Below are 16,488 nucleotides of genomic sequence, written 5' to 3' on the forward strand. Positions count from 1 at the left end.
CCCCGCGAGATCCATCACGTTTTTGTCACGATCCGCCTCTCGAAGTTTTGCAAAACAGCATCCCTATAGCTACATCCTCACAATCGGGTTCCTTGGACAGCTCAATGTATGGTACAATAGTATAGCCCAAACAGGACCCCGGCGAAAAACGATGGAATGGTGCCATATCTGGATTTCACACGGTCTGCAGCTGCAGGCAGCTGCAAACACCCTCCCTCTTCATAACCACTCAATGTTTCCCCAGACCAAATTCAGAGCGCATCCAGTAGTCGATATCTACATGCCTACAGAGTCCCTGAATTTCTTTATGAGGAATACAGCTCTCGGTAGGGTAATTTTGTAAATTTTGCAAAACTACCCAAATAACAGTAAGTATGCAAAATATGCAGTTCGCGATCGCTGAAGAGAAGAGAAAAACATTGGCCAACGCCGGGGTCGAACCGACGACCTTGGCGTAACCACCATCTAGACCCGTATCAGGGAAGATACAGAGCAGGACAGTAAGGTATTAGCACCACGCTCTAACCAACTGAGCTAGTCGGCCGTTAAATGGTTGATAATTAAATAATCTATATCTGGCCTGCGACGAGTGACAGTCAGTTACACTCATCGCCACAAACGCGACGCATCCGTTTCGCCTGAACCATGTTCTTCATAGTATGTATCTCCTGTGGTCACCATGCATTCCAGCATTCACGAGTGACTCGGCGACTAGAAAGAATTGACGCATACTATTCTGCTTCATCCGTCATACTTTGGTCCTCGGATGCTCCAGTTCCTGGAGTCTAAGCTATATTCCGACGTTGAAGGAACATGTTCAGGACAGTTCGGTTATATCATCGCTGTCGTCTCCATTCTAGATATTGGGAAGGGTGTCGTCCTGAGTGGTAGTGGGCAAGCTGAGTTTGTGACACGGTACCGGGCAATCGTCTTCAAACCCTTCAAAGGAGAAGTTGTGGACGGAGTTGTGGGGAATGTGAACAAGGTACACTTGGAATGGCGGCAGATGCTGCAGTCTTTGATTAACACCTGATTGCCTCAGATGGGTTTCTTTGCGGACGTTGGCCCCTTGACGGTATTCGTCTCACATCAGGTGCGAGTCTTCCCATACCCTTCTTCCAATTGTTTCACCATTTCGCCCTCGCAGCTCATCGGGCCAGACTTCCGATACGATCCCAACTCTAATCCGCCCTCTTTCGCTTCGGAGGACCAGGCACGTAGAAGTCATGCATGTGGCTTTTGTACTGATAAGTTAGCTTGCCTGCCTCCTAGATCATCGAGAAGAACACAAAAATTCGGCTAAAGATTGTTGGAACGCGTGTCGATGCTACGGAAATTGTGCGTTATTGTGTGTTGTTGGTACTCTACGTCGCTGATGCGCCCTTTTCCTTCCACCGTTACATCTGAAGTTCGCCATTGGCACCATAAAAGAAGATCATCTTGGTGTCATCGACTGACGGGTATTATGCTGGGTTTTCATTGCTTTCGTATCTTTTCGTCGCGTCCTTAGAATGTATATCTAATGTAACCTAATGTACCGGTGCCCTCCAGGCATAGATTGGGAGAATGTTGTGCCTGTCGCGCTCATCATGACACCTGAATTTCTGACTGAGTGATAAATATATAAGGATGTATCAGATAATGTATACATGGCGTTAGCAACATCCAACATATTACATACGCGTAAGGTGATCCAGTCAATCAGAGATGCCGACTGCTCAGGGTCCATAAATCCTACTCTTCATCCTCGAATCTCAGGATCTGCGCATCCTCGTCGACAGGAACGTTCCGATACCCGCTTCTCGATCGGAATCGTGTTGTCAACGAATCCACAGCTTCCGCGACATACTCATATGCGATACCCGCGATGCCGACAAGGAACCACGGCACGGACGCGAGCGTTGATACAATACCCGATTCGCTGCGCCTGTACGACATACCTGGCTCCCCTCCAGGCAAACGGATGGTGCTGGCAGAGAGAGGATTGAACTGATGAAGCGAAAGGCATAAGACAATATTACATACCCTCTAGCCATGCCGCTTCTGCGGTAGTACCAGTAAGCCACAAGGGCTGTGAACATGAATGGTATCACGATTACTGTCCACCAGAAAAACGCGCCATGGGCCTTGAAACCCGGGCATACGTGCCGCTCTCCTCGGTCAAGTCGTAGACCATCCTCGCAAGACGAATAGGGTATTTTCCGGTATGGAGTCCGCTCGTACCAATAATCTTCGCCGTTCCGGCAAGACGTCTCCGGGTCGCTTGGCAGTGGCTGGGTCCCTTCCACGAGAACGCAGCTGCCGCTGCTGTCTCTTACATGATTGAACTCACTTGGTAAAGTTTTTTTCAGTAAGAGCCTCATGAAGAGAGTCGATGTAGTCCACGTACCATTCGAAATCATGTTCGTCGCAAGCACAATTTCTGACTATACGCTCTTCAGCCTTGGCTTGATTCCCGACCACGCAGTTGGCTTCACGTCTCCGCCTGTGGAACATGGTCTAGGGTTGACGAAGGTGAACAACTTGAAGGACATAGACCATTCGTGAGCTCACCTGACGTCCGAAGAGACAAAGCTCTGCTCTTTCGTGACTGGGACTCCATAGCTCGAAGTCGTCGTGAGCGGGATCCTGAACGTCCAAGACGCCTATGGAAGTAGTTTGAGTTGATGTACACATGAACAAGAGCTCTACTATTACATTGCCTTGTAGTCAGAGCAGAGAAGTCAATATGGACTGCAACCGCCGCTGAGGGTGACCGGGGATAAGAGCCGAAGAGAATGAATCGGCGGCTGGTATCGGACGGTACGGTGACGATGGCATAGACCCGGAGTTTGTCGTCCGTGAACTTGTACTCCCGCCATGTCTTACCCTCGTCGGTGCTGAATAGCACATGGTCCGTGGGTTCCTCATCGTTGGCCATGACAAGGATCGACCCCGAATCACCGAATTCCCAGAGATGTGCATCCTTGTGAACTTCTTCCCAAGTAAACCCACCGTCACGGCTGAGGAAAGTGTCGCTTTCCGTATATGGTGCCAAGCTCTCGCCAACGTTGCCTACGGCCATCAACAGACCTGGAACAGAGGGCGTGCTATATGTTGCCCTTGGATCCCGACGCTCCGTATATCCGTGGACGTGCAAGGCGCAGCTCTAGGCAATCAGAACGTAAGACGTAAATCTAGTCACCAACGCGCATAATCGCATTTGACGTACAACACTCGTGCAGTCATAGCGTAGACCCTGCGAGTCAGTTGTAGGAGGTGTCAGGCTCTTCCATGAACCACCTAGAGCCATGTGAGCAACATGCAGCTTCGACAAAAGGGCAGGATGGGTTTACCGTCATTATGCGTAATCCGGCTTTGCAGCTTCTTCGTGCCAGTCAAAGGCGCTTCTGAAGGATTCGAGACAACGTTCACGAGTGCGATACCGTCAAGACCAATCATCTTCTCGAAATCGACGTAGCCACGCTCATCCCTATTGACATTGTCTAAGGCTACGCCGAAGTATGTCCCATTCGAGTTGGATTTGAGAATACTTCCCCAGTACGGGTTGGGTGGCTCGGAGGTAGTCACGTGCAAGAACACCGACATTGTGCTTGATTCCAGCATCGTATACGCCTAACGAAGCGTTAGCATACATGACGGGAAAGTTGATTATATGGCGTACATGCTGAGTAGGGCGCATACTGGGCGGGAACATGCCCGTGGCGAATTTCCGACCGTCGAGGGACACTTGCAGTTCAAGAGACTGCCTATCTTGCACGTACTGCGTATACTCAGCAAGAGCCCACTACTTGTCAAGATCAACCCTTACCTCTGCGACTATGAGATACTCAGAAAACTTAGTAAAGCCAACGACGTGATTGAAAAGCTTCGTCTTCGTCGCAAAGTAGTCGGTACCGGAGACAAGTTCGAGCGCATTCGTCCCACTTTGCATGAAAAATCTCTGGTTTCCTTTCTTGTCTCGCCACGATTCACATAAGATATGGGTCTTGTCGACCTTGAGTTCGGCGTCGCGGGCCCATTGACAGTTGCGCACGTACGTCTCCACGATGTTCCAGTGCCGGCCGTTGTCGCGAGAGTAGTGGGCAACGGCATGGCAATTGGCGCCAAATCCTTCGCAGTCTTCATTTCCAGTCCAGATGATGTAATCAGAATTCTGAGGTTGGAAGTGCAAGACTTGCGCGCCGAACGTATTGGGAACAGTGGGAGTATTCATCGGATTCCACGTCCTTCCAACGTCCGTGGTATAGTAGAATCGGTTGTCAGGAGTGACGAGGTACCCTCTGTCGTTAGTGTAGGGATGGAGATAGAAGACGACAAATCTTTGGTCAGGTACGGGCTGTGTCCATGTGTAGCCTTCATTGCTTGACTGCCAAATGGACCCGTCCGCAAGTCGCACCAAGATTGTCTAGAAGATGTAAGTACTATTATATGTATGTTAACGACGACAGACAGACCTGAGAATCCGCAAAATAAGCCTGTTGCACGACAGGAGCAGAGAATTCGAACTAAAGGAAGAAAACAGTCAATCGTCGGTCAAGACCTGTTTGATAGCCTATGCTCGATACTTGCAGTCTGGTGAATGATGTCGCCCTCCTGCGGCTGGGCTGAAGTCCAGATGAGCGATAAGCGACCCATGTCCCAGTATTGAAAGATGACAGACCTTCGGAACACTTTTTCTCGACTTTGTCATCCTTGCTGATTCCACGTTCTCTACTGCAGGTGTCTCCGGGGATCAAGCGATACCCGGAAGAGCCCATGTACGTTTGGTTGGGATCACCAGCAGAGCATACGCCAGCCGGTATCGGCTCCGGACCAACAGGGACACACTCCTTGCCATTTCGGACGAAGTTGTAATCACTGCAATGTCGGCTAGTCAGTGAACAGTTGAGAAGAGAAGATGTCAACCATATACAGACCATTCGAAGTCTTCGTCGGTACAAGGACAGTCCTCCTCGTGTCCAACGGGGTCCGTGAATTTGTTGCCGACGTAACAATCAGCATCAGCCTTGCGACGCTTGTACCACAGCTAGAGCCGACCGCATCTTAACCTGAGCCTAGGGATACATGGGGATAGTCCGCACCTTGTGTCCCATCAGGCATTCTTTGGCAGCTGATCTAGCGTACCAGTTCTCGAAATCATTATCCGTGCATTGACGTCTCCCAAGCCCGGCAAAGTCCAGATATACGATAGCGTACCGACCTTGCCCAGCTGTCTGGTCCCTCCGGGCGATCTGACCCAATAAGATGAATTTCTGGGAGGTTGCATCCGGCACGCTCGTGAGTGCTCTGGCCCGCATTTTGACACCATAGTTGTAGGAGTTCCTGCGATTCGGCAAATTAAGATCAACGCTTCCGAAGAAAAGCAGTCGAGGCTACTCACCAAGTCCTCCCCTCATCAGTCGAATATCTGATGGTGTCAACACCTTCTTCATCGTTCACGGCAACAAGTATAGTGCCTTGGTCGCCAAACTCGTACTTATGTGCATCTCTCCGGATCATCCTCCAAGTCAAACCAGCGTCTGTGCTCAGGAATGTATCGCACTCTTCATAGGGTTGGAGGTAAGCGCCGATGGATCCGACTCCCATGATAAACCCGGGAGCAGGGGAGGAGAAAATGCGCCCGAAGTTATGCGGCGTCGTTACGGAATGTAAGTGTAATGAGCATTCATTCTTGTCTGCGGGATCACACGGAATGCGGCGCCCTTCGCTGTCGGTCGAAGGGGGTTGCAGGGTTGACCAAGAACTACCTACATCTGAATCAGTATCTTCGGGAAGTATAGCTGTGGATCGAGATACCATCATCGAAGGTAATCATGGTCTTGAGCTGCTTGGTAGCAACGCCGCGTTCCACTTCCTGAGCATTCACAACGACATTAGCCAAACCGACACCTTCTACTCCGTATATGGTCTCGTAGTCGACATAGCCCATCTCATTCCGGTTGGTATCCCTCAAACTCTCCACGAAGTACGTCCCGTTGGAGTTGCTGACAAACAGAGTACCTATACTGGCCTCTGTCTGGAGCACCACATCCACTGCCAGCGAGTGAATTGTGGACTCAACAATCGTGTACGCATTCTCTCTCAAGCGAGCCGACGTCGCATGAGGGAACTGCGCCTTTGCCCACGTCTTGGTGTCGACGGACACGTACAGCAGCATGTCGCCTTCGCTGCCGGGGCTGAGATCCTTCAAAGCCACGACAGCGAACTTCGACACGATGGCGAAGGCCACGACGCCCCGCGCATTCTTGCCTATGCCAAGGTCTTCCACCTTGTTTTCCTGCTGAAAGAAGTCCGTGCTGGAGAACACTCTGCTGGATGACAGAGAGTGGGTTCCAGTCAGCGTAGTGGTATCGAACCCAACACAGTAAATCAGGTCGGGATGAGCGTCGTGCTTGAAATCCTTGCTGCTATGTGCGAACTGGCACCGGGACGTCTCCGTGAGGAGAAGCTTGGGTTCGTCACTAAAGGCTTCTTTTGTGTAGTACGTCTGATCGCTCAGTTAGTAACCGGGTAAGGCGCACTGCACCGTCTTACTTGCCTCGTCGTGACAGACCGAGCCCCAGCCTAAACGGTCACATACAGTACCTTGATAGAGAATGTATCCATATTTCGCGGGGTCGGAATGAAACGAGAGGGGTCTGGACGTGTAGGCGGGTACGATTGGCATGGTGAAGCTCCGCCACGTCCGTCCACGATCTTCGGTGCGCCAATGGGTCTTGTGGCGGGTCAAGACGAAAGCCTGGCCAGTAGCAGCTTAAATACGCTGAATATCTGTCAGACATAAGACACTCACATAGCGATTGTCGAATGGGTGTTCTATGACCATGCTCGCATCCCCCGCAGGTATATCCGCAGCCCTGTTCCACGTCTTGCCCTCATCTTGCGACACATACACATTGCCCTCCACAACGTCATGATATATCACCGTCTAGTCCGTCCGTCGAGGTCAGCTCAACGCGCAGCACAGTCCAAGGGCACACGCACAGTAGTGTCATCGAAGAAGAACAGCCTGGCAGGGAGATTATTGAAATACGTTATACTTTTCTCGATGTCTTGTGCCCCAGACAGCAGGACACATAGCAGAATAGTGATCGACCAGGCCAGAAAGGCCGCCGTTCTGTGTAACGGCGCCATAGGGTCGTGGAGGTCGTAAGCAAGCCACGAAGGCGGGTCCGCGCTTACCCCGTCGAGTACTGCGCGTCGGAGTCGCGGAGGCAATAACTGCTGAAATAGAAGCTGTGCCTTACTTCCAGCCGTTTGCAGATCGATAGACCACCACTTCAAAAAACTGCGTATAGTCGGAGTGGGTCGGAGCGGGTGCCAGGGACATCGGAAGAAGGCATAGAAGTCCAGATGGCCTGATTTCTGTCTCTCGGGGACTTGAAATTGGCTGTCCGACGTGGTCCGACTGTAAATGATTTTTGAGAAATGGGCCCATCGATCTGCAACTGGCTGTCAACAATGCTCTTCTCAGATATCGACCTTCAACGACTCAGCGGTTTGCTTACAGTAAGCACCGTAAGCAAACCGCTATGTACCATATACCTACAATGATTGCTATGCATATGGAGATACAGGGAATACTAAGGTGTAAGTCAGCCCTGTCGGAGCTGCCGTTGATTCTGAGCAAAGAGCTGTTTGAACGCGCCGTAATGACCGATGGGTCCCACAGGACATACTGTATTTCGAAGAAAATATATTCACACCAGTGCGTAACAAACCGGACCTAAGTCACGGCTTACATTGGTCGTAAAAGGTCGTAAGTAATACATCATGAAAGAGTCCGAACTACTCGATACAGCATGCCAATAATGATAGTGTGGTGGTTGTACACTAGTGTACACTCGATCTGAGCATGTCCCGCTGGTAAGCATACCCTTTTCCAACCAAGGTTGACGGAGCAACTTACGTAGATAAAACAGAATGCGGCCAGTTAAGCACAGGTAGGAAGCTCACAGCGGCCTGCGCCTACAGCTCAACCTATCCTGCCGCCGCCTTCCCAGCGGACTGGGGACTACAGGCGAGTGAGCAAACTCGCGCCGGAAGGTTTCTGCAACAGTGGTCAGTAAACATGTTTCCCTCGGGAGAGCCGAAGATGACATACCTAGACCATCGCAGGTCCCGATGGAGGAAAGGCTATTCGACCGCTTCCTCATCAGGGAGGCCGCAAGCCGGCTGCACGCCTCGTCGTCGCTGTTCTCGAAACGCACGTCGATGGGCGAGAAGCGCTCGTGGATCAGCGGCGCGAATTCCTCTTCCGCTGCGCAAGGACATCCGTTAGCACTCCATATAACCAAGCTTTGGATGAAAGACGTACGTATACCATGCGCAAAGTTGCGGAACATGAGCAAAGGTGAGTCTGTCGAGCTATCATAGACCTTCGGACGCGACGAAGACGTCTCTTGCTCGTCGTCTGCGAGCGACTCCGACTCTGACTCGGTGTCAAGTTCCGATCCGCTGCCCACGACAGTAGGGCTGCCGGGCATATCGCCTTCAAATGAGCCGGAGCTTGCCTTGAAGTGCGGCCGCGATGCCGGAGTAGAGGAAGACTCGGCCTCTGGCTCATCCTCGTCCTCCTCGTCAATTCTAGCCAGCGGCGTAGTGGGGGTAATCGGCGAGTCCTCGATACCGAGACCCGTGGGTGAGCTCGGGAGGGGGATGGTGCAGCTGAGTGAACTGGGGCAGGCGGCGGCGTCGGCGTCCGTCGCGGGCGGGGCAGTCCAGCTGTCCAATATCGCCTCGTGCGACCACGCGTCGTCCTCCCGCCTCCTGCTCACGATGCGGTCGTCCTCGGCTTCCGACACCACGATTGTCGGTACTTCGACCCCGTGGTAGGCGTCGTCTTCTTCGTCTTCGTCTGCCTCGTCGCCGCGCTTCCACGCATCAAGTGTGGCGAGGACGGTAGTGAACGTGTCGGACACGAGGTCGTCCGCCGCCTTGCTCGCGGCGACGTACTCCTCCAGGACCTCCATCTTCTCGCGGGTCCGGCGCACCTCCGCGTCCTTCTCCGCGCACCGCGCCTCCAGCTCCTCCTTCTCCTCCCAAACACGCGCAACCTGCTCTTCTAACTCACGATTCCGCGCCTCCAGGTCCTTATTCCGCTCCTCGAGCTTATCCGCGACATACTGCACGCCCGTCACCGCAAACCCCAACCTCTCCACCTCCGCTTCCAGCCTCCTCTTCTCCTCTCGCAGCCCCTCCGCCTCCCTGCGCGCCTCCTCGCACGCCCTCTCCTTCTCCTGGACGCTCCTGCGCGCCGTCGCCTGCGCGGCGCAGCCCAGGAGGTCCTGGCGGAGCAGCTTGAACTGCAGCGCCATCACGTTGCGCGCCTTCGCCGCCATCTCGGCCTTGAGCTGCGCGATCTCGAACTTGAGCTGCTCGGCGTGCGCCTTGAGGAAGGCGTTGGACTCTTCGGAGCGCTGGAGGCGCCGCTGGAGGGAGCCGTTCTGCGTCGCGAGGTTGTTGCAGTAGGTGCGCATGCGGGCGGGGCTGTTGGGTGGCTGCTGGGTGGGAGGGGGTGTAAGACGATTAGGTTATTGAGAAGGTGGGTGGGAGGATGCGTACCTGCTCGGTTGTCGGTGTGAAGGGGCTCGCGGGACTGAGGACCTGGACGTCGGCCATCGTGCTCAATATGAATCGAAGTGGTGAACGATGCGGGTTCAGTTTGGATTGAAGGTCCGGTCAAGTATCGCGGTGTCGCAGCTAGCCTAAGCTAGTGGAGAAAAGCGGGGGGCGCTCAGGTACCAATGGAAACAAAAAAAGTCGAAGCAGAGATCAGGGAGATAGGACCACTCCCAGCGCAGGTCCCTCGCTTATATGCAGGTGCGTGGAAGCAAAGGGGAGGGGGCATGGAGGCATTGATAGATTTCGAGGGCCCGGAGGGACATGCGGGAACAATGTGGCCGCGGGAGATAGCTGATCAAGATGGGCGTAGGTCCGGGGAGGGAAGGGGATTAAGGGGAACTATTCATATCGGGGTATCTTAATCAATGGCGGTGCTTAGTACTGATCCTCGTTCCGGGTCTCTTCCCAGCTCAGTCCATAGTGGTCTTTTACGAGTTTCCAGGTAATGACAGAGACTGCAGTATTGGGGTCATGGGTTTCCAGACTAGCCTGCAAAGCAGATTAGGGCTTGCACGACTGCTCGTATAACCAGCTCTGCGCATTCCTGTCGTAGTTTATCCTCCATAGTACCCAGTTCTCATCCAGAAACGCGTTGCAAGCATGCCCAACACGCGTCCTCCGCACGCCAACTCTAATTACAGCACAGCCCCTAGGCCTTCATGCGAGAAGCACCTCTGCACGTGACCCCTGTCCAATTCATCCGATTCCAATTCGTCCGAAGCAGTCATTATCTCGAAGTCCAAACCTACTGCCAGACACTGTATACAGTCGCAAGTCAGGCGAACTTGGCCTCTAGCTCCGTTTCTCCGAGTTCCGACAAGAACACAATGGCGATCCGCGCGTGGACGCTCTCGATGGAGGACCGGGACAGGCTCATCCGCGCCGCCATCGAAGGTCCGTCCTATCTCACTCGCTCGAAACGGGGGAAGGGTGATAGCTGAGGGTTTGGTAGCGAAGGAGGGCTCGTACAGCCCGTACTCGAAGTTCCGCGTCGGCGCGGCGCTGCTGAGCGCGAGCGGGGAGGTTATCAAGGGCGCGAACGTCGAGAACGCGTCGTACGGTGAGTGGGTCTTATCGTGTTCTCATATTCTCCGCACGCGTCCTGCTTTCCTCTACACCTCTGGATTTGTTTTACTCCGAACGCTGCGTTTCATACTAGATCTGATTGTGCTCTGCCCCGGACTTATACAGGAGGTACGATCTGTGCCGAGCGCACCGCGATCGTCAAAGCAGTGGTACGCACCCCTGCTCTCACCCATTCCCCCGTTCTCACCGATCCTTGGGTGCACGAACAGAGCGAGGGCACCCGATCCTTCGTTGCGATAGCCGTAACCTCGTAAGCCTTCTTCCTCCCCTCCCCCCCCTCTCCCTCCCCTCCCTTCCACCTTCCCCCGCCCTCACCGCATCTCACCACCCCACCAGCGACGTCCCGCACGCCATCTCGCCCTGCGGCATCTGCCGGCAGGTCCTGCGCGAGTTCCTGACGCTGAGCACGCCCATCCTGCTCGTCCCCGCCGACTACGCCGCACGCCTGCTCGAGGGCAAGGAGGACGGCGTGGTGGAGGCGACGCTCGAGCAGCTGCTGCCGATGAGCTTTGGGCCGGAGCATTTGGAGATGGAGCGGGGTCAGGGTCAGGGTGGGAGTTAGGGTTGAAGATTGGACGGAATGTATGTTACGAACGTGTTGGTGTGTATCGGTACATAATTTCTTTTTTGCGTATGTACATACTAGCTATCTTACATGCAGGGCAGCCGCAGCCGACTCTGGCTGATAAGAATAAAGTAAATATACACTATCTCTGCGTCCACCCTCACACAGATGTAGTACCACCGGACCCTAGCACTCCTTCTCCGGCTCGGCAAGCTGCTCCTCCCTCACCGCCGCCTGGTGCTCCTGCACCCGCCTCCTAATCTCCCTCCGCCGCTCCCACCCGTACTCCCGGGCCTCGCGCCTCGCCTGCGCGAGGTTGGCCGATGCCTGGAGATGTCGTTGTTCGACGAGCGAGTAGGGGTTGATGAATACCGCGGGCGCGAGGCCAACCACGAGGGACTGCGAGTCAAGTGAGTCCTGACGCCGACAAAGGCAACGGGGAGGAGCGAAAGGGAGTGCGCACCAGGACGCCAAACGTGATAATAACCCGGTCCTTCCACCGATCATCCGCGCTCGCCGTCCACACCTGCTCGCTCCCCCACGCGCCATACCCCCCGCCCCCGCCCCCGCCCCCTCCCGCGCCCCTCCTTTCACGCTCCGCGCTGCGCGCCCACTGCTTCCGCCGCATGATATCGAGCTGCTCCTCGTACGGGTAGCCAGACCACGAGTGGCCGCGGAACGCGGGCTTCGCGGGGGCCTTGCCCGTGAGGACGTCGTACGCGTGCCGGATGGAGTGGAAGCGCGCGTGGCGCTCGTGCGCGGGGAGGTGGCGGCAGGCGGGGGAGTCGGGGTGGTGCGCGCGGACGAGGTCGTAGTCTGCGTTGGTCCGTTCGTTTAGTCATTCGGAGTAATAAATTTGGGCAGGGAGAGGTACACACAGCGCGCTTTGATGTCGGCTTGTGAGGCACCCATGGGGAGGTGGAAGATCTGGTACGGCGTCGGGTTGGGGTGCGCAGGGAAGGGGAAGGGGCTCTGCGGTGCCGTGGACGTCGAGGCGCAGCGGACTTGGAGCTGGATCTGGACGAGGACGGGGTGCGGCAGTTGCAGGAGGCGTTTGTGCATGGCTGCTTTGGACTGGATCGACTGCGGTAAGGAGTGTCGGTGATGAGGAGGACGAGCAGGAGACTCGAGGATGGTGATAAATGTTATGCAGGGGTAATGGAGAGATACGGCGGCATCGTATCGGCACCGGACCGTGGTGGCGTGGAACCATAAGGTCTCTCGCTGGACTTCTGGGGGACCACATCCTCTACCTGTCATTCACCACCACTGACGAGATATCCCTGACAAAGATCATGTTTATTACGGTTGGTCTTGCGCTCGGGCATCCATGAGAGTGGATGGGCTCAACCTAGTGCGGTCTTCCCAGCTTCCAAAACTGTGGATTACCTCCGTGCTCCCGGTTCGAGGTGCGTCCGACCCATTGGCATCAGCTTCACGCAACAGCTGTTGGGTGAGAAACCATATCCATCGAAAAAACTGCATGGGTAGTGCGCCTGCTGTCTTCATCCACCCTCTGTATTCCTCAGGGCGTCGGAGTACTTCAGTCTTTGCCCTGCTTTCCTCAGGACTTGCCCCGTCTTCATCGTCGTCTGCGTCTCCATCTCTGGTCCGACTTCAACCTCTTCCCAGTCATCAATGCCATCGTCGTCTTCCTCATCTAGCGCGATTACCCTGGGCAGGCTCTCCACGATCTCGAACTCGTGCGCGGCCCCTGAAATGCCACAACCAAAGCGTGAGCAGTTGATCTACACTCCAACGCGTATCTATCAGGTCGGTAAGCTGTACCTTTTCCTTTAGCTGGCTTCGCGTTATCTACGAACGCACTTAAGGTCGGTAGCGGATACCCTTCACTTCCTGCTCCCATCGCACTCGCATCGGCGTCCATCTCGTCGTCGTCGTGGTACACCCACCGCCGCTCAATCTTGTGGAAGGCTTCCCTCCGGCGTGCAGCACTTGGCTCTCGGGTCCCGCCCGCACGCCTTGCCTTCTGCTCCTTCCTCTGCCTCTCGTTCTCCTCCACCGCCTGCTCCCCAAAATCAGCCCCTGCACCTGCGCAGACGTGGACACGCACCTTCCTCCTCGCCTCCCGCTCCTCTCTCGCCCTGACGCCCTCCCACGCCCGCTCGCGCGCGCCCAGCCGCTCGAGCTCCTTCGCCTCCCCGCGCGCGCGAGGCCCCAGCGCACCATCTTGCCCAGGAGCTCCCGGCATTCTTCCTTCGTCTCCTTGTACACCCGCCATTGCAGCTTGCCCAGGCCCGACTCGTGGATGGCCATGGCGTGCGCGGATGGTATATGGTATAGGTAGGAAGTACGGATCCCTGATCGTTTGGGTGTATGTACTGGGTATACGGGTTGGCAAGCACTTTATGGCGTGCGTTGTATGTTATGTGGAGTCTTGTATAGCCTCGACGACAATATCCGAGTCAAGCTGCGTCGCCGGGAAGACAGTGCGGTGGGCGGTACCGCGTACGCGGTGGCAGTACTAGGTAGATCTAGCTTATATTTCGGGGTTACCATTGATTAAGTTGCTGCTGTTACTCAACTCCAGTACTAGATACCCCATTGGGCATCATAACTCGTATACAGACAACGGTGATACACCCTACCATCTCTTGAGTACCGGAGCCACGTATCTGCACCATGTACAATCTACACGCTCTACCCATCCACGCCGAACCCCGGCCCTTCAGCGCCCGAAACACGGCAACCACTCGTCCAGGGCCAGCTCGAACAAGCCCAGGCCAGCATAGAACGGCGCCTGCGCGACGGGGCTGTAGAACCCGACAGTGCGGAACTCGGTGTGGTTCGCGTCGGGCGTGAGCAGCACGCGCAGGTCGGAGACGTGCACCATGCCCGCATGCAGGAGGCCGAAGAAGGAGGGGGCGGGGGCGGGGGTGTTGCAACTGTGGAGTGGGCGAGGGGTTGGAAGAGAGGGAGGTGGAAAGGGGGAGGGGAGGGTGCTTACGCGGGGACTGCTACGGTGGAGTTGCGGAAGGGCGAGTTGGGCTCGATGGATGCGAGGCCCATCGTGCGCCACGGGTCGACTAGCATCCGCATCTCAGTCACTCATCACCTCCTTCCAAGTCCAAATTGGATGGACGACAGGGATAGGGACACGAATGAAATGAAAATAGGCTAATGACTCACACTCTCCGTTCGTCCAGAACACGTTGGACGGGTTCATCTCCCACCCGCCGTACTTGTTGATATTCTCGACCTGCGGGGACACAGGCAAGCCCTCCGGGAACGCCGCGTCGCATTGCTGCTGGAACAGCTCGAGCGACCTGAAGGCAGTCTCGATGGACAGCGGGTTGGTCGGGTCGCCTCGCTGGTAGAATCCTTCACCCCCCTTGTTGTTAATACCACGCTGCACTTGCAAAGTAGACAGCAAAATGTGTACCGTATTCCGAGCAGTACTGCCACATCCAGCTCCGGTCCTGGACGGGATCGTCCGGGTTGCCGGGGATGGAGTCGTAGTCGGTCTCGGCGAGGCCTGCCAGGAAGGCGTCGAAGGCGACTTCGATGCCGTACGTCGTCGCGAGGCCGCCCTCCACCGGGGCCTGGGTGTAGTTCTGCGTCTCGAGGATGTTGCAGAATGGAAGCACGGACGCTTGGAAGCCGTAGTACTACGTAAGACGTCAGCACAGTCTTGGAAGAAAGGACGACGGGAATGGGGAAGGGATTACCTGGTAGAAGCTCAGAGGATCCATCAGTATACTCGCAGCATCAACGTCGCTCATATTCGCCGCCTGCTCCATAGTGAGACCCTGCGCCCCAGTCGTATTCCCCCCAGGCCCGCTCCTCTCCGCATACAACAACCGATACTTCATCTCCACAACTTCACTCTCATCGCCCCCGCCGAGCGTCTCGTCCACGTACCTCGTCACCGCGGCCCAGTCCGCGGAGCAGTTCCGCGTTAGGCTGCGCTCCGCCGCCTCGTAGTAGCTCGCCATGTCGACCTGCGCATGCACGGGCGCGGAGCTCGCCCACGTGGCGTAGATCACCTCGGGGTTGCGCACGCGCAGGAGCGCGCCGCGCACGCCCGGGTAGGAGCCGCCCAGCCAGATCCAGGGCGTGCGCGACGGATGCAGGAGGGCTGGCGGGGCGGAGGGGTGGGCGAAGCGGTTCGCGAAGTAGACGACGTCTTCGAGGGCTTGTTCGGTTGTCAGGAATTGCCATTGCGCAGCTGTGGTGTTTTCCTGAGGATCCGTGCAGCGTCAAAGTGACATTGTGCCGTGGTTCAGGACATTGGCTCAAAGATACGTACGTTCACGGGAAACGGCTGCGAGTCCCCGTAATACCGATGTTCCCACAAGACCGCGATGCCCTTGTACCTTTTGGCCAGCCGCATAGTCGCAGACAGGCCATGATATTCCTGGTTTTCGGGTCATATGACCGTACGTGAGCGCCTACGAGGGCGAATGTTCACAAACGCACTTGCAAGTAGTACGGCACCAGCGGTTCTGCGTTCTGCTCGCCCGAATCAAAGACTAGTGAGAACGTTCGCTGAATTGCGCCGCAAGGTTGGTCAATTGATCAACCAAGACGCACGGAAGACGGGTCCCCCCGGCTCGTAGTACGTCGCGTTCACCCAGTAGCGGTTGGGATATGTGCCAGAGGTGTTTCCGAAATGATCTATCGGCATCTGCGGGACACCAGTGAGAAATGCGTATAATTAACTTGTTTGTTCACATGCTCAGGGTTTCATCCCCATGGGCAGGGAGATTTGCATTGGATGAGAGAGACTGACGTCAAAGAAAAGGGGGAGGCTTTCAGCGACTGCGGTCCTCGGGACCGGGGCGAGGTATTCTCTGAACGCGAGGCATGGGGGTAAGCATACCAACAAAGTCAAGAGCGAAAGTGACAGATTCGGAGCGTCTCTTGATATCCGGGGCATGGTGACGACCGGGAAGCAGATCTCAGGCGGCGGGAAACCAACGTCAAGTCTCTTATATCTAAGGCGTAGCGATAAGCCTCAGGAACGGACGAACTTGGGTCTTCACGATAAGTCGTCTCTTCAAGATAAGTCTTGAGTCTTCTCCCCAAGATAATGTAGAAGAACACAGAGCTCGAGGTATGACAAGGCCTAGGATTAGCACGCGACTTGTAAAGCCAGGAATAGATCCTGCGGGCCGGTGTGCTCGACATGTACACTGAGTCGAATTATACATAGGACAGCCGGGTCGCAAAAATATAAATCATGAACG

General features: G+C 55.4%; 5 protein-coding genes and 1 non-coding gene across 6 annotated transcripts; 2 read left to right on the forward strand and 4 right to left on the reverse strand.

Annotated features, from left to right (window-relative positions):
• Nucleotides 1–420: 420 nt before the first annotated feature.
• Nucleotides 421–544, reverse strand: GLOTRDRAFT_t69. Its single transcript has one exon. It is a non-coding gene; the product is annotated as a tRNA-Ile (tRNA).
• An 81-nt stretch (nucleotides 545–625) lies between these two features.
• GLOTRDRAFT_110710 (uncharacterized protein) lies at nucleotides 626–1,601 on the forward strand. The gene is made up of 6 exons (XM_007866788.1): nucleotides 626–657; nucleotides 716–985; nucleotides 1,043–1,093; nucleotides 1,148–1,213; nucleotides 1,273–1,338; nucleotides 1,410–1,601. The coding sequence occupies exons 1-6, from the start codon at nucleotides 646–648 to the stop codon at nucleotides 1,455–1,457; spliced, it is 513 nt and encodes a 170-aa protein (XP_007864979.1). The 5' UTR covers nucleotides 626–645; the 3' UTR covers nucleotides 1,458–1,601.
• GLOTRDRAFT_115561 (Oligoxyloglucan reducing end-specific cellobiohydrolase) lies at nucleotides 1,573–7,137 on the reverse strand (the record flags this gene model as incomplete). The annotated part of the gene is made up of 19 exons (XM_007866789.1): nucleotides 1,573–1,969; nucleotides 2,026–2,331; nucleotides 2,390–2,499; nucleotides 2,554–2,645; nucleotides 2,698–3,148; nucleotides 3,212–3,282; nucleotides 3,336–3,615; nucleotides 3,665–3,763; nucleotides 3,812–4,408; nucleotides 4,458–4,508; nucleotides 4,573–4,607; nucleotides 4,664–4,860; nucleotides 4,920–5,029; nucleotides 5,085–5,325; nucleotides 5,384–5,750; nucleotides 5,800–6,490; nucleotides 6,542–6,742; nucleotides 6,797–6,931; nucleotides 6,988–7,137. The coding sequence occupies 19 exons, from the start codon at nucleotides 7,135–7,137 to the stop codon at nucleotides 1,735–1,737; spliced, it is 4,419 nt and encodes a 1,472-aa protein (XP_007864980.1). The 3' UTR covers nucleotides 1,573–1,734.
• A 3,317-nt stretch (nucleotides 7,138–10,454) lies between these two features.
• Nucleotides 10,455–11,758, forward strand: GLOTRDRAFT_115562 (cytidine deaminase; the record flags this gene model as incomplete). The annotated part of the gene is made up of 6 exons (XM_007866790.1): nucleotides 10,455–10,521; nucleotides 10,580–10,687; nucleotides 10,819–10,862; nucleotides 10,923–10,963; nucleotides 11,050–11,252; nucleotides 11,745–11,758. 6 exons carry the CDS (start codon nucleotides 10,455–10,457, stop codon nucleotides 11,756–11,758), a joined length of 477 nt encoding a protein of 158 aa, XP_007864981.1.
• Nucleotides 11,759–12,468: 710 nt separating this feature from the next.
• GLOTRDRAFT_138012 (uncharacterized protein) lies at nucleotides 12,469–13,622 on the reverse strand. Its single transcript, XM_007866791.1, has 4 exons — nucleotides 13,353–13,622; nucleotides 13,067–13,304; nucleotides 12,630–12,992; nucleotides 12,469–12,561 (listed from the first exon to the last, which is right to left on the reverse strand). The coding sequence occupies exons 1-3, from the start codon at nucleotides 13,518–13,520 to the stop codon at nucleotides 12,784–12,786; spliced, it is 615 nt and encodes a 204-aa protein (XP_007864982.1). The 5' UTR covers nucleotides 13,521–13,622; the 3' UTR covers nucleotides 12,469–12,561; nucleotides 12,630–12,783.
• A 345-nt stretch (nucleotides 13,623–13,967) lies between these two features.
• GLOTRDRAFT_138013 (peptidase S28) lies at nucleotides 13,968–16,172 on the reverse strand (the record flags this gene model as incomplete). Its single annotated transcript, XM_007866792.1, has 10 exons — nucleotides 16,122–16,172; nucleotides 15,978–16,026; nucleotides 15,833–15,926; nucleotides 15,719–15,771; nucleotides 15,549–15,656; nucleotides 14,968–15,480; nucleotides 14,682–14,907; nucleotides 14,429–14,620; nucleotides 14,247–14,325; nucleotides 13,968–14,184 (listed from the first exon to the last, which is right to left on the reverse strand). Exons 3-10 carry the CDS (start codon nucleotides 15,924–15,926, stop codon nucleotides 13,968–13,970), a joined length of 1,482 nt encoding a protein of 493 aa, XP_007864983.1. The 5' UTR covers nucleotides 15,978–16,026; nucleotides 16,122–16,172.
• Nucleotides 16,173–16,488: the final 316 nt, after the last annotated feature.

This window comes from Gloeophyllum trabeum (assembly GCF_000344685.1).
Source record: "Gloeophyllum trabeum ATCC 11539 unplaced genomic scaffold GLOTRscaffold_00005, whole genome shotgun sequence".
NCBI lineage: Eukaryota > Fungi > Basidiomycota > Agaricomycetes > Gloeophyllales > Gloeophyllaceae > Gloeophyllum > Gloeophyllum trabeum.

What these genes read in the sequence shown, in the direction of transcription:
- GLOTRDRAFT_110710 (XM_007866788.1), top strand. An exon ending in CTTTCGCTTCGGAGGACCAG is followed by an intron (nt 1,214 to 1,272) that starts GCACGTAGAAGT and finishes CCTGCCTCCTAG; the next exon opens with ATCATCGAGAAGAACACAAA. An exon ending in GTGTCGATGCTACGGAAATT is followed by an intron (nt 1,339 to 1,409) that starts GTGCGTTATTGT and finishes TTACATCTGAAG; the next exon opens with TTCGCCATTGGCACCATAAA.
- GLOTRDRAFT_138012 (XM_007866791.1), bottom strand. Translation starts at nt 13,520, where the DNA reads ATGGCGGGTGTACAAGGAGACGAAGGAAGAATGCCGGGAGCTCCTGGG. An exon ending in AGCGGGAGGCGAGGAGGAAG is followed by an intron (nt 13,305 to 13,352) that starts GTGCGTGTCCAC and finishes TTTGGGGAGCAG; the next exon opens with GCGGTGGAGGAGAACGAGAG. An exon ending in GAAGCCAGCTAAAGGAAAAG is followed by an intron (nt 12,993 to 13,066) that starts GTACAGCTTACC and finishes GTGGCATTTCAG; the next exon opens with GGGCCGCGCACGAGTTCGAG.